Raw genomic sequence first — 18,087 nt, forward strand, 5'->3', positions numbered from 1 at the left:
CACCTATAATGAAATGTGTGCATATGGGTGGGTTAACTACATTTTCATTGTCATGGCTCAGGAAAAAAAATGTAAAAATAATGAAATCAAACCCAACCATGTATCCCTGATCACCATTTATGAATACAATGTGATGGAATGAAGATATATGAGGTCAAATAAATGTATGGCTTGCACATGATCAACTAATATGTGTGAGGCATGTATCTCATCCTTGGAAAAGAGAGATGACCGAGGGAGTTCCTCAAAATCATTTGAAATCCTTCAAGACAGGTACCTTTGTACACCTTTATACAGTTAATATATATGCCTTGTACACTTTGTGTAAATGCCATGTATAGTGACATAATTTCGACATACCTACAATTGAATGTGTGCATATGGGTGGGTTAACCATGTTCCAATGTCATGCCTGAGAGAAAATGAGGAAAATTAAACCAAAATTATCTTAATATTCATCATTAGTGTGGTAGCTTATGTAATGAAAATCTACAAGAGAAAAAAAAATTGAATGGTAACGAAAAACACCCTCAATTCTCCACAAACCTGGGTTCCAATTCTAGAAAACATATGGAACATATTTTCATGTTCAAAGGAGGTCAGTGGGCATATATGCTACTACCAATGCTATAATGACTTTAGATCTTGAAGAGAATGCTTGCTTTTGAGATTTGTTTGACCCGAAGGAATTGTGAATGAATTGCGTGATCTTCACAGAGTCTTCTTCCTTAGAGTTCACCCTCTCTCTCTAAGAACCACACCCAAATCCTCTCTCTGAATTTATTTTATTAGACAATAGACCCTAGTCATAGCCACGTACACATTTTAAAGACATCTGACATGGCAACTTTAATTGACCACATGTGAAACCTAAATTTTACAAACATCTTATATGGAAATTTGAAGGGTATATTTGTTTCTTGATATTTTATATCCTCTCTCTCAATTACACAACTTATATGGCCTAAATGTTTATTTTGCATTGCATTTTCATTGCAAATGACTATGTGAGTTTTTCAAAAGCATTTGAAATCCTTCAAGATAGGTAGCCTTGTACATGCTTGTACAATTAGCACATTTGCATTGTACACTTAGTGTAAATGCCTTGTACAATCATGAAATCTCACATAGGTATAACCGAACAAGTGCATATGGGTGGGTAAACAATGTTTCCATTCTCATGAATTAGGGAAAATGAGGAAAAAGTTTGCTCTCATTTGGTTCATATTCATCATTAGTAGGGGAGCTAATAGAATGAATTAACATGGTAGACATCAAATAAAATTCATGCAATGAGTGTGTGGTCAAACAATGTGTGTGAGGAATGTCCCACACGATTGGAAAAAGTAAATGAGTTAGTTCTTCAAAATTACTTGACATTCCTTAAGATAGACACTCTTGTACACCCTTGTACATTAAGTACATTTGCTTTGTATGCTTGTGTAAATACCTTGTATAGTTTGCAGAAATTCGACATAGCTACAAATGAACCAGTGCATATGGCCGAGTTAGCCACATTCCAATGTCATGACTTAGTGAAAATTGAGAAAATGAAACTCAATTTAGGTTCCTATTCATCATTAGTGCGTTAGCTTATCCAATGAATGTGTACAAAGGGAAATGAGCAAGCAATTTTTTCAAAAGCATTTGAAATCCTTTAAGACAGATAACCTTGTACACACTTGTACAGTTAACACATTTGCATTGTATACTTAATGTAAATGCTTTGTACTGTCATGAAATCCCACATAGGTACAACCGAACGAGTGCATATGGGTGGGTAAACAATGTTTCCATTCTCATGGATTAGGGAAAAGCAGGAAAAAGTTTACTCTCATTTCGGTTCATATTCATCATTAGTAGGGGAGCTAATAGAATAAATTAACATGGTAGACATCAAATAAAATGCATGCAATGAGTGTGTGGTCAAGCAATGTGTGTGAAGAATGTCCCCCACGATTGGAAAAAGTAAATGAGTAAGTTCTTCAAAATCACTTGAAATCCCTTAAGATAGACACTCTTGTACACCCTTGTACATTTAGCACATTTGCCTTGTACACTTTATGTAAATGCCTTGAACAATTGTCGAAATTCGACATAGCTACAATTGAATGAGTGCATATGGGCAGGTTAAGCATATTCCAATGTCATGGCTGAGTGAAAAAGGGGAAAAGAAACTCAATTTAGGTTCCTATTCATCATAAGTACGCTAGCTCATCAAATGAATGTTTATGAAGGGAAATGAGGAATATCCCCCTTAGAAAAGGGAAATAAGCAAACCATTTTTTCAAAAGGATTTGAAATCTTCAACGTAGGTACCATTGTACACCCTTGTACACTGAGCACATTTGTCTTGTACAATTAGTGTAAATGTCTTGTACAATGACAAAAATTTGACATAGCTACAACTAAAAGCCTGCATATGGGTGGGCTATCATGTTCCAATGTGATGCCTAAGGGAAAAAGGGGAAATGAAACCCAATATAGGTTCTTATTCATCATTACTCTGGTAGGTCATCCAATGAACATGTATGAAGTAATAAAATTGAATGGGATGAGTGCATGATCAAGGAATGTGTGTGAGAGAATGTCCCTCATCCTTTCAAAATGGAAATGATTTTAAAATGATTTCAAATCCTTCAACATAGGTACCTTTGTACACCCTTGTACATTAAGCATATGTACCTTGTACACTTAGTGTAAATATCTTATACAGAGACAGAAATTCCATACAACTACTACTGAATGTCTGCTCATACATAGGTTAATCATGTTTGCAATCTTTTAGTTCATAAAATAAGGAAAAACTGAAGTATCAATTTGTTCCGTAACTACGAGTCATCATATTATTAATCTTCTACTCAAACATAAAGGAGTTTCAATCATATAATTAATTAGGTTGTGCTTTAGATCATAGCAGAATAATTTTCACAAATATGAATGTCATAATTCACCCCTAAACCTAATAAAAACACACTCAATCCTCCATCAACCTAGGTTCGAATTCTAGAAAATATGCTTACCCCATGATAGGGCATATACCCCATTTAACATATTTTCATCTTCATAGGAGGTTGTTGGGCCACTACCATCATCACGACCACTGTTGTAGCCACTCTATATCTTCATCGGAGTTCTTCATTTTCTTCGTTTCGTGTGGGGGACCAACTTCTCTGCTTTTGAGATATGTTTGATCTGAAGGAGAGCTATTCTAAAGGAATTGCATCATCACCGAAGAATCTTCTTTCCCAAAGCTCACCGTCTGGATGATACCCATTTCTTTTCTCTGGATGATAAACCCAATAAGCAGATTCTAAAGTGAATTTTTAAGACAGGTGAAATGACATTTTTTTAGGAGATCTTTCCATAAGATTCACTGAAAGTTTCTTGAATTTACTTAGGTTGTGCTACATTCCTATGAGCCAAGATGGATATGACCAAAGCCTCATTTATCCCCCACCCTGCATCTAAAAACCTTTTGTTATTAAGTTCAAATTTTTTTTAAACAACCCAACACGAGATCAAAATGGTTGCCTTTCCTAAAACCTTGTATTGACCTAGTAAAAAAAGATTCAACACATCATCAAAGGAACCAACATAATCAAATCAAAATGGTAGAAAAGAATTCAAACCTCCCATCATTTGGATTTGGGAATCATGATGATAAAATACCTGCAAAGGCTTTTCTAAGTTGCTCACAATCCTCTACTGTTGAAGGAACCGATTAGGGGCAGTCACAGTCGACATCGTCTGTGAGTATGTTGTTTACAAAGGAAGAGAAAGGGTAGGGGGTGGTGACCCTTATAGCCTTTATTTCAAATTTTTTAAATAGGTGATATGGCATTTCAAGTTTACCACCTATGAAACCCATTAATTTACAACCATCTGAGTTGGAAATTTGAAGGGTATCTTGGTTTGTTAATATCTAATATCATTTCCATCAATTATATAAGTTATATGAACTAGAACTTAATTTTTGGGCCCAACTGGGCCCAAAACACAATTCTCCCTTGAACAAATAGCCTCTGAAGAGGTACAAATAGAATGAATAACCTCTAATGATGTACAAATTGAATGAATAGCCCATGAAGAAGTACAAATTAAATGAATAGCCCTAAAGAGGCATGAGTTTCTTTATATTTAAAAGTAAAAGAGACCTCTATTTGTTATAAATATGATTGGAGAATTATGAGATCAAAATAATGTTGTCATTAACAATGCATTTGTCTTATTTTTAAATGATCTTTTGACATCATAAGGAATGATAAAGATTCCAAATCATGAATTGTACAAAAATATTGACATAAAAAAAAATGGCCAAAGTGGAAGATGCAATAAAGACAAGCTAAATTGGCTGGCCAAATACAGAGTATTTGGACTTGTTGTTTAGACATTAGAAAGAAGTTAAACTTGTTGAATATAAATGGATTTAAAGTCTAATGTTTGAAAAAGTAAAAAATTGTTTAATACCTATGAGTCATTATATAAAAGTGTATTTAAGATAAATTATAACATAAGGTTTCCTGTAAAAACTTTGTATCGACTCTTTTAATGACTCAAATCATATTCCCAACTATCAAGATTGATTATCCCTAAGGACTTAATATATACTATATAATGTATATGGATCCATAGATATATTAAAATCTCTTAAGGATTCAAAATGCATCAAACAACCAAATCCCTGAATGATTAACATGTCTAAAACAAATAATTCCCTAAAAGAATTAATATCTCATAACATATTCCAAATAGTGTTATATAATATAATTGTAAGTTACATCCTTGCATAGATTAAAATAGAGGTTTATAACTATTATAATCTTATTGAAACTCCTAAAGTCTTTATAAAAGTGATTAATTATCTAATGAAAGATTTTGGAAAATCAAAATGTTGACTCAACTTGTAGATGAAGTACTTTCCAAATGGAATGTTAGTCCATTAATTAGCATACATAGAAAGTCCTTAATCACTTTCACATGGACAAATCACATCCATTATACTCTCTAATGTATTTTGTTTACTTAAAGTGAAAATGACCTCTTTCATCCTAAAAAAGATAACGAAGAACTACTCAGTCCAGAAGTATTTTTATTTCAATGTCATCAATGCACTGGTGTATATTGTAGATTGTATGTGACCAAATATAATATTTTGTCAACTTGCTTCCAAGATAAAGTTTCACATTAATGCAAAGATATTAGAATGTGGAGATTGAGTGCTGGAAAAATAGAGGATTCAGTTAGAATATTTAGGTGTAAATAGTTGATTTGGTCAATGATGTAAATTAGGAAGGTTTTTTATTAGTTAGTTATTTTAGGGAGATTTCCATGATTTGTTCTGATTTGCTGTATTATTTTTCCTCTATAAGAGGTACCTGTGTATAGCATAAAAACACACAACCAATATACAAAATTCATTCACTCATAATTCTCTTTCAAAAACTTATATTGAGGTATCTGTCAATTGAAGCATTGACGAGAGCATGATTATGTCTACATGAGGGAGAGAATACTAATATAAATATATTGCATTTTTTTTTATTCTTTATCTAATTTTATCCCATTGAGTTTTTTTAGTAAGATTTTTAACAAAGCAGTCATAGTAGTTCAAAAAAATATTGCACTTTTTTTCCTTCACTAGGGTTTTTCATAATAAGGTTTTAACGAGGCATATATTTTTATGATCGTTCAAGAGAGAGTGTTATAAAATATGAAAATTTATTAGATTATGAGAACTTATGAATGATCATCCACATTGATGTTGTAATTCCTATAAAAGAGAAAGACCCCTAATAAAACATTCGTTCAATCTCTTTCATTGATATTTCTATTTTCTCTTAGCATTCTTGTTATTCTCTCCTCTTTCCTTCTTCCCATTTTTTTTATAAGATATAATTGTTTATTCTATCTTATTGTCAATCAAATATGGGATAAAATTTATTATTTCATCTCTTCTCTAATAATATAGCTAACCAACAACAAATTCAAGAGGGATGATCATTGACATTCTATAAAATAACTCGATTTGAGAATAAAAAATGCTACATACTAAAAGTACTTTTACAATAATTACTTTCAAATATACATGAAGTTGCTTGGTATATATATCTATATATCAATAGCCAAATAATAATAAAATGACTAGAAAATGAAAATAAAGTCGAGCAACCTTATGAAAATCAAACCCTAAATAAAATACCTACGTAAAATCAAAGACATTTATGATAAGACCCTATTTGGTGATGCCCTTCATAACCATGCCATGTAATCATCCAACAAGAATCCACCCCAACCAGGTATTAATCTCAACTACTAGCGAAGCAAATCCTTGATGATATGAACCCACCCTTCTATCCTTGTATCCTAGACCCACTTCAATACAAACTCGAGATCTCTAATTCATTGCCAAAGGTCACTTCCACTAAGCTACACTCCAGGGCCAGGAAAAAAAGGGTGTCATGTAATTATTAAATATCACATCTACTATGATATGAATGCATCATAGTATGAACACATTTCTAAGATTTCCTTCCTTTCCTTTTAAATTAAACCACTATCTTTATCCCCCCCAATGATAGTAAGAAGAGCTAATGGGCCCTCTTTGTCACTAACACAATCTGCAATATAAAGATGGTTCCTACATTTACAGACAAATTGAAACAATCTCCAAAGAAAGATGGCTCCTAATTTACATACAAAACCGAACAAAGCAGAACACCTTTCTTCGTCTCTGTGTATGGAAATTGATGTATCGAGCGGAGGAGCGCATTGGTTCTCAATCCAGGTAGAAGAGAGTCACAATTTTTCGAAGGTTTCTGGCCTCTTGACATGTTTCCATCAGCAACTTGCTGTCATGGAAGGCAAAGCAAATGACTTGCTGTACACAAGTAATGATGTCAAGGTTACACAACCTGCAGTCTCTCCAAGACAACAACAATGATCAGATAGAGTCCTCTTTGCATTTACCCAGAAAAGAATTTAAAGTATAGAATGCTACTGAGCAGTCTGACAGTAAAATAAATGGTCTAACTGTCTAGTCCTGTAATGCCAGAAGTGTGCTCATTGATATATGACTCTTAGAGGTAGAACTGGTGAATAAACCGACAAGCTAATGAAGAGGGACCTAGACGAGTGGAGCTTAAGCCCTTTGTCCTTTTTTTCTTTCAAAGTGAAGTGCCCAAATGAATCAAAAGCCCATACCAAATAGAAAACCGTTATTTCCTACTGGCCAATGAATGGAAGCAAACTATGGTGAGAAACAGTGAGATCAGATCACTGTGTTGCAGTGGTTGTAACCTCAGATTAACATTATCTTCCATTTCCCATCATCAGGGTTTGAAATTGTGGATGGGGTCAGAGCAATAAGAAGGAAGCAGGCGAGTTGAAAGCTCTCACAGCAGCAAAAGAGTGTATAAAGGGCATCATGAATTTGGAAGCACTCTTTGCTTAGTCCTATTCATTAAAAGATTACAAAGATGAAGCTGCTACGGACCTGCTGGCTTCTATCAGATGAAGGTGATCATTGTGAGGCTTCTCTATCACATTCTGCACCTGAAAATCCACACAAAAAAACAATAAATAAGATAACACCAATAACATTCTTTTGCACCCTACCAACAAATATGTTGGTTTAAGTTTTAATTTTCATTGCAATTCCACATTCTTAATAATTTGTCCTCATTTGGAAACTCAATTTAATCCATGCTCTTGCATGCATAATTAAATAGATCAGCAATAGTTATGGACTCTCAATCCTAAAAGAGAAACATTCATGTTGGAACATTCCGACCATACACAGCCTGCTGATTCACTGGCATGGACTCTTCAATTAGCAGCTGCTAGTCATCCCTGGTTGGGCCGTAGTCCACAATGATACTGATAGGTTAAAAAACTATCTACTATAGCAATGGTTGTTAGATTAGTAACTATGTCAAAGACCCTAGCTACTACATTTGCCTCTCTCTTGTAAAAGTTTTTAAGTCTTGACTAATCAAAGTTTCATGTGGGCTCAACCATAGCCACACAAGGAGTGTGCTCGATACCATCTCGTAAAAATGGAAGATCTAGTGTTATATAACTAAAAGCACTCAGTTCATTGTGAACATGACTTTTAAATAAAAAACTTGACCCAAAAATTAATCAATCCTACCCAAAAGATAATAAAGAGAAAGGTAAAAGTTCAGGATAAAACTGTTTCACACCTATTTTCTTTTTAAAGGAAGTTTTTCTGCAAAATGTTGAAAACTTTTCAAGTTGGATGGTTTGAAATCATCTGATTGCGAGCATTTTAAGTGGGCCATGAAGTAGCTGGTTCTTCATCACAGGTGGTGTTTAATAACACATGCCACACATTTGTGGCAAAAATTCTAAATATTTGTTTGATGAGGATCACAGCATGACATTAGAAAGCAAACCTAATTCTGAAATAGAAACTACTATAAATCATGGATGGAAAAATTATGAACTTCTAGTAGTACAATTTCCTTTCACGAAACTAATTATTGATCAAACACATCAAATAAAAGACTAGATGTGCAGTCATTAATACCTTTGACAGTGAAAGAATCATGGGAATGATAGCAGCAAAGGTATTTAATTTTCAATAAATGAAAAATGAAACAAGAGAAAGTCATGAGCAAATCTTACTTTAGACAGCAGTTCCTGGCTTTCGGGAGGTTGCTTTTTCAAACTCTGAGGCAAGATTACAGTAAGCAGTTCTGGTTTCTCCGCTCTCAAAGCACCTCTTATAACAGCCGCATTCGTCCCAGATGCTCCTGATGTATAAATGTGGTTTTCCTGCAGGAAAAAATTACGGTAAAGCAATGACCTTGAAAATCAGGAACATATAATGCAGCCAACATGAAAGTGGTAAGATCCAGTACTGATAAAACATCTGGTCTGCCTGACGAGCACATAATGTTACGTATAAAATAAACTAGACTGAAGTTCCAATGTCATACAGTTATAACCATAGCATAGCTCAGGATCTCGATAAGTTCTTGATGCAGGAATCCCATATTTCGTGTCCCAAAGAAGCCAATAGCTCTTGGCCCTTCTTGTTGAATGGCCAATAACTCCTGCAAAAATAAAATAAATATAGGCATACCCAAAGAAATTAGCAGAAAGGGGAAAGCAGGGTGCTTCCATGTTGCAACAGAGAATCATACGGAATTATGGTCAAGCACGCGACTTGAGAATAACGACTTTGCTGACCCACAAAAAGACAGATCCATGTAAGAGATTTCAAAGAAAAACATCATCACAGTCAAATTAATCTACACCAGATCTCTGAAAATTTTAGAAAGAAATTTTATTTTAAAAATCTTAAATAAATTTAAAAAATCAAATAGGCATAGGTCATCTAATCATTCAAATGTTTACTGTCCATATGTCTTAAGTGGGACCCCTTTGTTGTTAGTCCCAAACTTTCAATCTCAAGGCATCCGGAAAAGTAGCACATTTAAGGTGTTACGGTTTAACCACATATTACACATTTCCAAATCAGACAATAAAATAAAGCATGAGGGAACAATATCTCAACTGAAGAACTACTCCACACACCCAAGTCTGACTCCGAACTACTCAAGATGATACCTCCATGTAAACTTTTAGGCCGACAAAATGACATACCTGCAGATAATCCATATCAGTGACTGGTTTATACCCTGATACCAGCAATGACCCTGATCCTTCCACAACAGATTGGGCTTGGGTTGGAACTTGAGTGAACACCTCATTATCAGAACCAAACATGTGCACCCCATTCACCTCATCATTTCTTGAACTATCCATGTCCTGATCTCTTCTCATATATCCACAAAGCCACTGCAGCAGTACATGAAAAACAGAAGCCCCGGTAATAAATCATTAGGGCATAATTAAAATAGAAAAAATAGTGAAAACTATCTGCACATGATAAGTAATTTCACAATGAGCTTTAGGACTTGTTGATTGTTGTGGAATGGAATTCAATGTTTTAAACAAACTACTCAATATCCAGAAATCTCATAACTTGAGCATGTTTGCTCAAGTCGTTACTTTATACTACATGGTAGAAGAGACAGCCGTGTGTAACTTTGACACAAGTCACACAACGTGGTAAAGCTTTTAAATTCCAACTATTTGAGGTCCAATTTATATCTAGTGCATAACATAAAAGGCATTCACTCCACATTAAGGATAACATGACTCCTTTCAATCTCAAAAGAGATAATAGCCAATGAATCAGAAATGATCAATCATTTAATTTTGTGCAAATGGAAGTTCTCTGACATTGGAAAGTTAACTAGATAGAATGGTCCTTGATTAGATAAGCTTGCTCACTTAAGACTCTAAATCCAGTGACCAGTCCAGTCCAGATTATATTTTCTGGGAATGTTCAATGATAATGATCAAGTTTGATATGCCACCTGATCTGGGGACATACAAATTTTGGAGAGAACTTGTGGCTCTAATATACCTTCTAAAGAAACCTAATTTGAATTCCTAAAAGAAACCTAATTTCCCAGCAACAAAAACTAAACAAAACTGTTTTTTCTGTCAAACCTATGTAAAACTCTATCATTTCTTACTATGATTGCTTTTCCCTAGGTGAATCACCTCTCTCTTCTTTCTTGCTGAATTTGCCTTCCTCCCTCTCTAGTTCTATATTTGTAGGGAATATTCCAAGCACAGATATAATGGTCAAATTGATTTTTTTTTTTTTTATTCTAATGCTTCATTGCACACAGAGAAAAAAGAAAGGACAAAGTCCATCATGCCGGCAATCGACATACAAAGAAAAAAATTTACAATATAATGGAAAATAAAAAAGAAATACTTTAAAAGGTGTTGTAACCCAAAATTTACCATACACATCCCACACAAAAAGACTGACACAACCAAAAATTTTTACTTCATTTAAGTCAGTTCCCATCCCTTAAAGATTCATGTATCCCTTTCCTACCATAAAACACCAAAATTACAAGTGAGGGAACATTTCCAAACACCTCTAATATTCTTATTTCCATTCTAAAGCACAATGCAAAAAGCACTCTTCAATCTGTGGGACCACCGATTGAACCCACTTTCTGAAGCAAAAAAGCAATTTAAGGAAAAATGTTCATCCGCTCTACTGCTTCTCAAACATGATTATTATTAGAAACACCAAGTTCTCATTAATCAAGTGGTCTAACAACGAACGACTATCCAAAGCTGCCAACCAAGTAAAGACAGCCGATTTTACGTGGAACTCATATTTCTTACTTTCCTAGCTGGAAATTACCCCCACTTACATTTATAACTTTCCCAAAATAAGAGTTAACCATAATGTACAGTTCTCATGGTAATGCCAAACCAATCTATCCTCACCTTCTCCATGATGCTCTTCAAACAGGGAAAATAAGGATTTTAAATAAGTACATTTTTAATACAAGGTTTTAGATTTTGTTCTTCAACCTTTTGTAAACAAGATTCTGAACAAAAGTCTCCACGTATGTTAGACCATTAATAGTCCAACTTTGGAAGGCAGTTAAGTGGTTTATCGTTAGTCCTACCATACAACAGGAATACTTTTGATTTTATATTCATAATTGAAAAAGGCGGCAGTTACACCATGCAAAGTTTTGTTTGACGTTCCTGTCTCTCAAATCCCTATTCCTTTCTCTACCTCTTCTGATTGCACTTTTCTTAGCTCTCTAATTTCATCTCCCTTCTTATATGATTGAAAGCCTTGGAGATTGCTTTGCACCCTTCTTTGTTCTGACCACTGTTTTCACTGTTGTCTTCTATTATTTCCCTCTATTTAGTCCTTTCATTCTCCTCATATGATCTCAAGTACTTTGAGAACCAAATCTGAAGTACTCTAAACGTCTCTCTCTCTCTCTCTCTCTCTCTTCCCCATTTCCCAACAATATACTGGTTCTTGGTCCTATTTTAAGAACCCTATTCCCTGTGAGTTACACCAGCAAATTTGATACTTCTACATTTGACAAAAAATCAAACAGAAGGACCTTCCCATGAATTGATGCTAAATCCCTCACAGACCAGTTTGTGGCAGGGTAAAGGTTTACCATAGCTGAGAAAGGACAAGAAGTTCCAAATCTAAAACCCCAACTGGATAAGTTTTACATTCTAAGGACACACAAACAAACCGAAGTTTCAACAATTCACTGTCACACAAACAGAAGCCATACCATAGCCTATTATTTCAAAAAACCGTGGTGCATTTGCTTGGCGTTCTGAAAGCACCCTTCATGCTTTTAAGAACTAAAATCAATTCAACTTTTTTCTGTTGGGCTCTCAAAAGCAAGAAAATTACCTTCAAAATACCAATCAAACTGTGCATGATAAATCCAAAGCTCAAAATCGAAGGATTTTTGTATTTCAAAGACTGAGCCAAACAACGACCATTACTCAGAATAACATCATATACTATAAAACACATACATTTTTGTATTTCAGACACAAAACCCAATTCTGAGAACACCATTTGATATCACAAAACACATAGACCTTGGCATTTCCAACACAACAAAGCAAAACTCAAATTCCCAGAACAGCATTTCATATCACAAAAACATTGACTTTGGTATGTCAAACACTAAACGAAGCAAGACCCAATCTCAAAAAACCACTTGATACAACAAACCACACACAATTTCGTATTCCAAACACTAAACCAAGCAATACCCAATTCCCTGAACACCATTCCACACCACCAAACATATACACTACTCTCTTCCAAACAGAAAACCAAACAAGACCGACTTCCCAAAACACCATTTCACAACGGAACGAACATGCAACCACATATCTAGAGAGAAAATGAGAGAGGTATACCATCTGCCTTGACGAAAGAGTGAATCTTTTCTCTGGGAAACATCTATGGAGAGCAAGAGAAGGGGATAAAATGAAGGGGTTGGAGGAATTGGGACTGGGGGAAGTGAGAAAATGGAACAGAATTGGGAGTTTGGAGGGAGAAAATGAAAAGGAGGCAATGGGTGTGGTGGTGGCACTGGTGAGGCCAAGAGGAGGCAAGACTAGCCTTAATGGAGTAGTCATTGTTACTCTTCTTTTTTTTTTTTTTTTCTCCCCACTGATTTTTCTGTGCAGCTTTTTCTTACAATTTTTTTTCTTTTTCTTTTCCAGTGAAAACAAGCTGAAGAAAAAAGGTCTCTCCTTTATGTTCCCTTTTATACTTCGGGTTTTTCTTCTTCATTTTTTATTTTATTGAATGTTATTTTTGTATATACATATATAGAAAATTAAATAAGAAAACAAAAAGGCCATTAGGGTTTACTTCAATTGGAAAAGTACATTTAAATGCAGACTTAAGCTGACTGGGCAGAAAAAGAAATATATATTTATTGCATTTATTACTAACATTTGATTTAAAAGTTAAACTTGAAAATTGTTTTCTAAGTTGAACATATAAATCAATTATAAAAGTTGAAAATTAATCTTGAAAAGTAAAAAATTATTTTAAGAAATAATTATTTGAATTATGAAAAATTATGTGTATTTTAAAATATTTTTAAATTGATAAATGTTGAAAATTAATCTTGACAAGTAAAATATTATTTTAAAAATAATTATTTAAATTATAAAGAAGTGCGTGTATTTAAAAATGTTTTTAAATTGATAAAAGTTGAAAATTAATTTTGACCACTAAAAAGTTATTTTAAGAAATAATTATTTGAATTATGAGAAAGTATGTATATTTTTAAATAGATAATAGTAGAAAATTAATATTAACAAGTAAAAAATTACTTTAAAAAATAATTATTTGAATTGTGAAAAAGTGCAAGAAAGTGCAACTATTTTAAAATATTTTTAAATAGATGAAAGGTGTATTTTAAAATAGATGAAAATTGAAAATTAATCTTGATAAGTAAAAAGCTATTTTAAAAAATAATTATTTGAATTATGAAAAAGTGCAAGTATTTTAAAATAGATAAAATTTGAAAATTAATCTTAACAAGTAAAAAGTTATTTTAAGAAATAATTATTTTAATTATAAAAAAATGTGAGTGTTTTAAAATATTTTTAAATAGATAAAAGTTGAAAATTAATCTTGATAAATAAAAAGTTATTTTAGAAATAATTATTTGAAATATGGAAAAGTATATATATTTTAACATACTTTTACATGAAGAAATATAAAACTGATTTATAAAAATTTGAAATTCATTTTTCTATATTTTTAAAAATTAGTAGGTCAAAACCCATTTTTCTCCGTTACTTTTTTAAGATATATTCTTATAACACATTATTAAAAATAATTTTAAGGTGTTTTTTTTATATATTTTTTTAGAGTAGTTTAATGAATAATTAAAAATATAGATAATGCTTTTGGAACGTCCACATTATGTATAAATGCATAGAACCTTCACAAAGAATAAATTGAGAAAAATGATTTTTCATGTTTGAGTTTTTTCAAATAATTTTGTTTATGATAATAATTGAATTTTTTTTTAAAATGGCAATTAAAAATGTTACCAAACATATCCTTAATTTTATATTTTATATTTTATAAAGGGTTAACTAACGGTAACATTATCATCTAATATTTCTAAAAGATCAAAATATCCCCACTAAAACTACAAATATTTAGGCTTGTTTGGATACTAATTGTAAAAACAATTTTTTGTTTTTAGAATGGAAAACATTTTTGTAACTTAAAAAAATTGTTTTTTAATTAATAAATTTGAGGTATTTTCAATATCTTTATATAGTTTTCTGAATAACAAACAAAAATATGGAGATCATTTTGGGAACTTTTACATTGCATATAAGTGAATTCATGAAGAATTATCAAAATCTCATTATAAAACTTATTTAAGAAAAATCATCAATAAATTCATTTTTGTTTTCTAGCATTTTTATAAACCATTAAAAAAAATATTTTTATAAAAATTTGTTCAAGTTTAACCAAGCAAAAGTAATTAATCCCTTTGGATCATTGCTAAGTAACACTTGATCACATGGTTATTAATGGTTAATAATAGTATAGATGTCATTTATCATTTCAAAATTACCAAAATACCATTATAAATTAAATTTCTTTAAGAAATTAACCATGAATTACACCAAATAAGTAAAAGTCAATTCCTTTTGTTCATTGTTTTGTAGCATTTGCATTTTCTTTATCTAACCTTATGGACACTTAATCATTTTTTTTATATACATTATGTAGTATTGTGAAATAATCGATGCAATACTAATTAAATTCTTGATAAGTGTATGATGTCTAAAAAGAAATCCTTTTCAAAAAGTAGTATTTTCAAAACAAAATCTAAAACTATGGTTGTTTATGTTGAAGAGTTACCCTTACATGTAAGATGAGTCAACTTATCATAATTAGTTACAAGACTCCATTTCTATGTTGTGGAAAGCTTCATTCTCATCCTTATTTATTAGCTATCTCTCCTTTCTTATTTTTATATGTTATTTGAAGTCTATATATTTTGTAAATTACTCATTATAGAATTAAGAAATTCAACAAAAAATTACAAAGTCTCTCTAAGGTTCAAATTCTCCTAATTTTTAACTTTGTATCTAAGCAAGTCAATTCACATTAATAGCTACCTCCTCTCAATCATTGGGATCCTCCACTGGCTTCAATCCAGTGGCATATCATCAAAGTAACCAATAAGTCTCTATTCTCTTTTAGCTTTTTCTATTTCAAAACCTCACTCCACTAACAATGAAAATAGATAGAAACTACACCTTTTGGTGCTCATAAGTTTTGCATATAGTTCATGTTGATGAATTGGAAGGATATTTATTTGAGACCAAAGTCTGCCAAACTCAATATGTAGATCACAACAATCAATGAGAGGATACTAGTGAGGCTTGTCAAGTGAACCCTAGTTTTGTCATCTAAAAGAAAATTGATTAGTCTTTAATGAGTTGGTTAGGGCCATGTTTGGCCATGTGGTATGTTATACCAACTCACTACACAATCATAGGAACACTCTGTGATGTCCTAAACCCAATTTCAGGGTAAAACCATAATTTAGAGAAAAAAAAAAAAGCTAAATAAATTTAATAAGGGTATAAAATTCTTTTAAAATTTAAAAGTCCAGGATATAAATTAGATTTTTCTTATCTTCTCTATTCAGAAAACCCTTTTACATAGAGATTAGAGATCAGAGAACATAGGGTAGTGTATGACTAAATATTTGGAAGTTTAGAGTTGAAGATCGGTTTTCAAGGTAAGATTTTAACCCTTAAATCATTATTTTAGATTCATTAATCAGTTTTGAACCCTTTAAAAATTCCTTGGAAGATGTCAATCTAGATTAGGGTTGTTTTTTTTTTATTATTAAAAAGATTGGAAATTTATTATTATAAATTGATTTATTGATGAATAGGGGAATTTCAATATTCAAATGAGTAGTTTTCTAAACAATGAAATTAAAAATAAATGGAAGAAAAACAAATCTTAGATCTTAGATGTGAAAAAAAAATGGTTTTGTGGTTGTGCATGGCTATAATTGAAAAAAGAGAGAGAGGGAGAGAGAGGTTGTAGGTTTGCAGGACAAAAAGGAAAATGAAAAATGTGGAGATATATGTTTTTGTAAGTTTTAATAAATAAAACAAAATGTTTGACTTTGGTTTGTTTGACCTTAATTAACGAGTTATAATTGTTGACATTTTCAGCCCTAGTCGATTGGTTCTAATAGTTGACCTTATGACCCTAGTCAACGAGTTATAATTGTTGACCTTTGGTTTAGTCTACCTTAAAAGGAACAAATTTGAGGCTAGCCACTCATTTGTAAAGTCTCACCTAATTGGGCACCATTTGTTATTTGATAATTAGAGTAAGAATATTTTGAAATGCTTTTTATTTGAATTTGATGTGAAATTGTTTTGATATAGATATGAAAATGTTTGATAGAAAAGTTTTGAATGCTTTAATATGTTTGAACTCAAAAGTTTTATGAAAAAAGATTATGCATTATATCTCCTATTTTCAATCATAATTGAAAATGTTTGATTCATGAAACTACATTAATATTCTTTATTGGGCTTTGAGTTTATTCCCCTTCGTTGACAATTTTTTAGGTACTTTTAGTACAAGTGAGGAGTGATGGTTAGACTAGGGAATTTTCTTTATTAGAATTTTGGTTCAAACTTTGTTTTGAACATTGTTTAGATGTTAAAATTTAATTCTCATTTAAATTATTTGAGTTTGGAGTTATTTGGACAATAACACTTTGGTTAATGTGCTAGTTTTAAAGTTGAGAATTGAGGATTTTGGGATTTATTTATTTTACTACTATGAACAAGAATTTAGTAATTGGAAACCATCTAGTTATAAGATGAATATTTGTGTCATTTCCACTTTGAGCCTTCGGGATTGAGGTGTGAAATGACCATAACCTTGGAGTGGGTTTTGGGGCATGACATATATACTACAACTTTGTTTTCAGCTTCAGTCAATTAAGGACGGATCCATGAGTTCAAATGATTACATACTAAATATGAAAGCTATTGTCTAGAATATTTCTACTACAAGACAATTAAGTTTTAATGAGGAATTGATTTTATACATTCTTGGAGAAGTGGCTTGGAGTATGATCCTATGGTCATCAATCTCGCCTCTCAATGTGATGATATAACTTTATAAGAAGTCTAATTTAGGCTATAAAACCAAGAAAGGAGATCAAAACAAATAAATTCAATTGTTGTAGTTGTAGACCTTAAGATTGATCTTTCAACCCCTATTTACTCAATTTTTAAGTTCTATTTCTATTTCATTTTATTTGTTTCCAAAGTCAATTTTTATTTTGATTTTAAGCCATATTGGTTAGAGATTTTATGTTTATTCCTTTTTATATTTTGAGACCATAGATTTTCTAGTTTAAGCCTATATTCACCCATTTTAGAAACCTAATCACAGCCTTCTATTTGATCTACCACTTTTAAACCTTAAAGACCTAATCTTCTCTTTTATCTCATTCTTTCCCTCCCATTGCCACCTCATCAACTACCTTCTTTCATTTTCTCTTTTTTTTTTTTTCTTTCTTCTCTTTCTCACTCACCATGCTCACTCCATGCATTCATAGCCACTCCACCCTCTTCATTTCTTCTCTTCTT

At 32.1% G+C, this 18,087-nt stretch overlaps 1 protein-coding gene across 1 annotated transcript; it reads right to left on the reverse strand.

The window, feature by feature from the left end:
- Positions 1-6,510: 6,510 nt before the first annotated feature.
- On the reverse strand, positions 6,511-13,020 carry LOC117924090. Its single transcript, XM_034842645.1, has 6 exons — positions 12,823-13,020; positions 9,634-9,828; positions 8,964-9,080; positions 8,650-8,799; positions 7,496-7,554; positions 6,511-6,914 (listed from the first exon to the last, which is right to left on the reverse strand). The coding sequence occupies exons 1-6, from the start codon at positions 12,823-12,825 to the stop codon at positions 6,779-6,781; spliced, it is 660 nt and encodes a 219-aa protein (XP_034698536.1). The 5' UTR covers positions 12,826-13,020; the 3' UTR covers positions 6,511-6,778.
- Positions 13,021-18,087: the final 5,067 nt, after the last annotated feature.

The sequence above is a fragment of the Vitis riparia genome, chromosome 10, assembly GCF_004353265.1.
Source record: "Vitis riparia cultivar Riparia Gloire de Montpellier isolate 1030 chromosome 10, EGFV_Vit.rip_1.0, whole genome shotgun sequence".
NCBI lineage: Eukaryota > Viridiplantae > Streptophyta > Magnoliopsida > Vitales > Vitaceae > Vitis > Vitis riparia.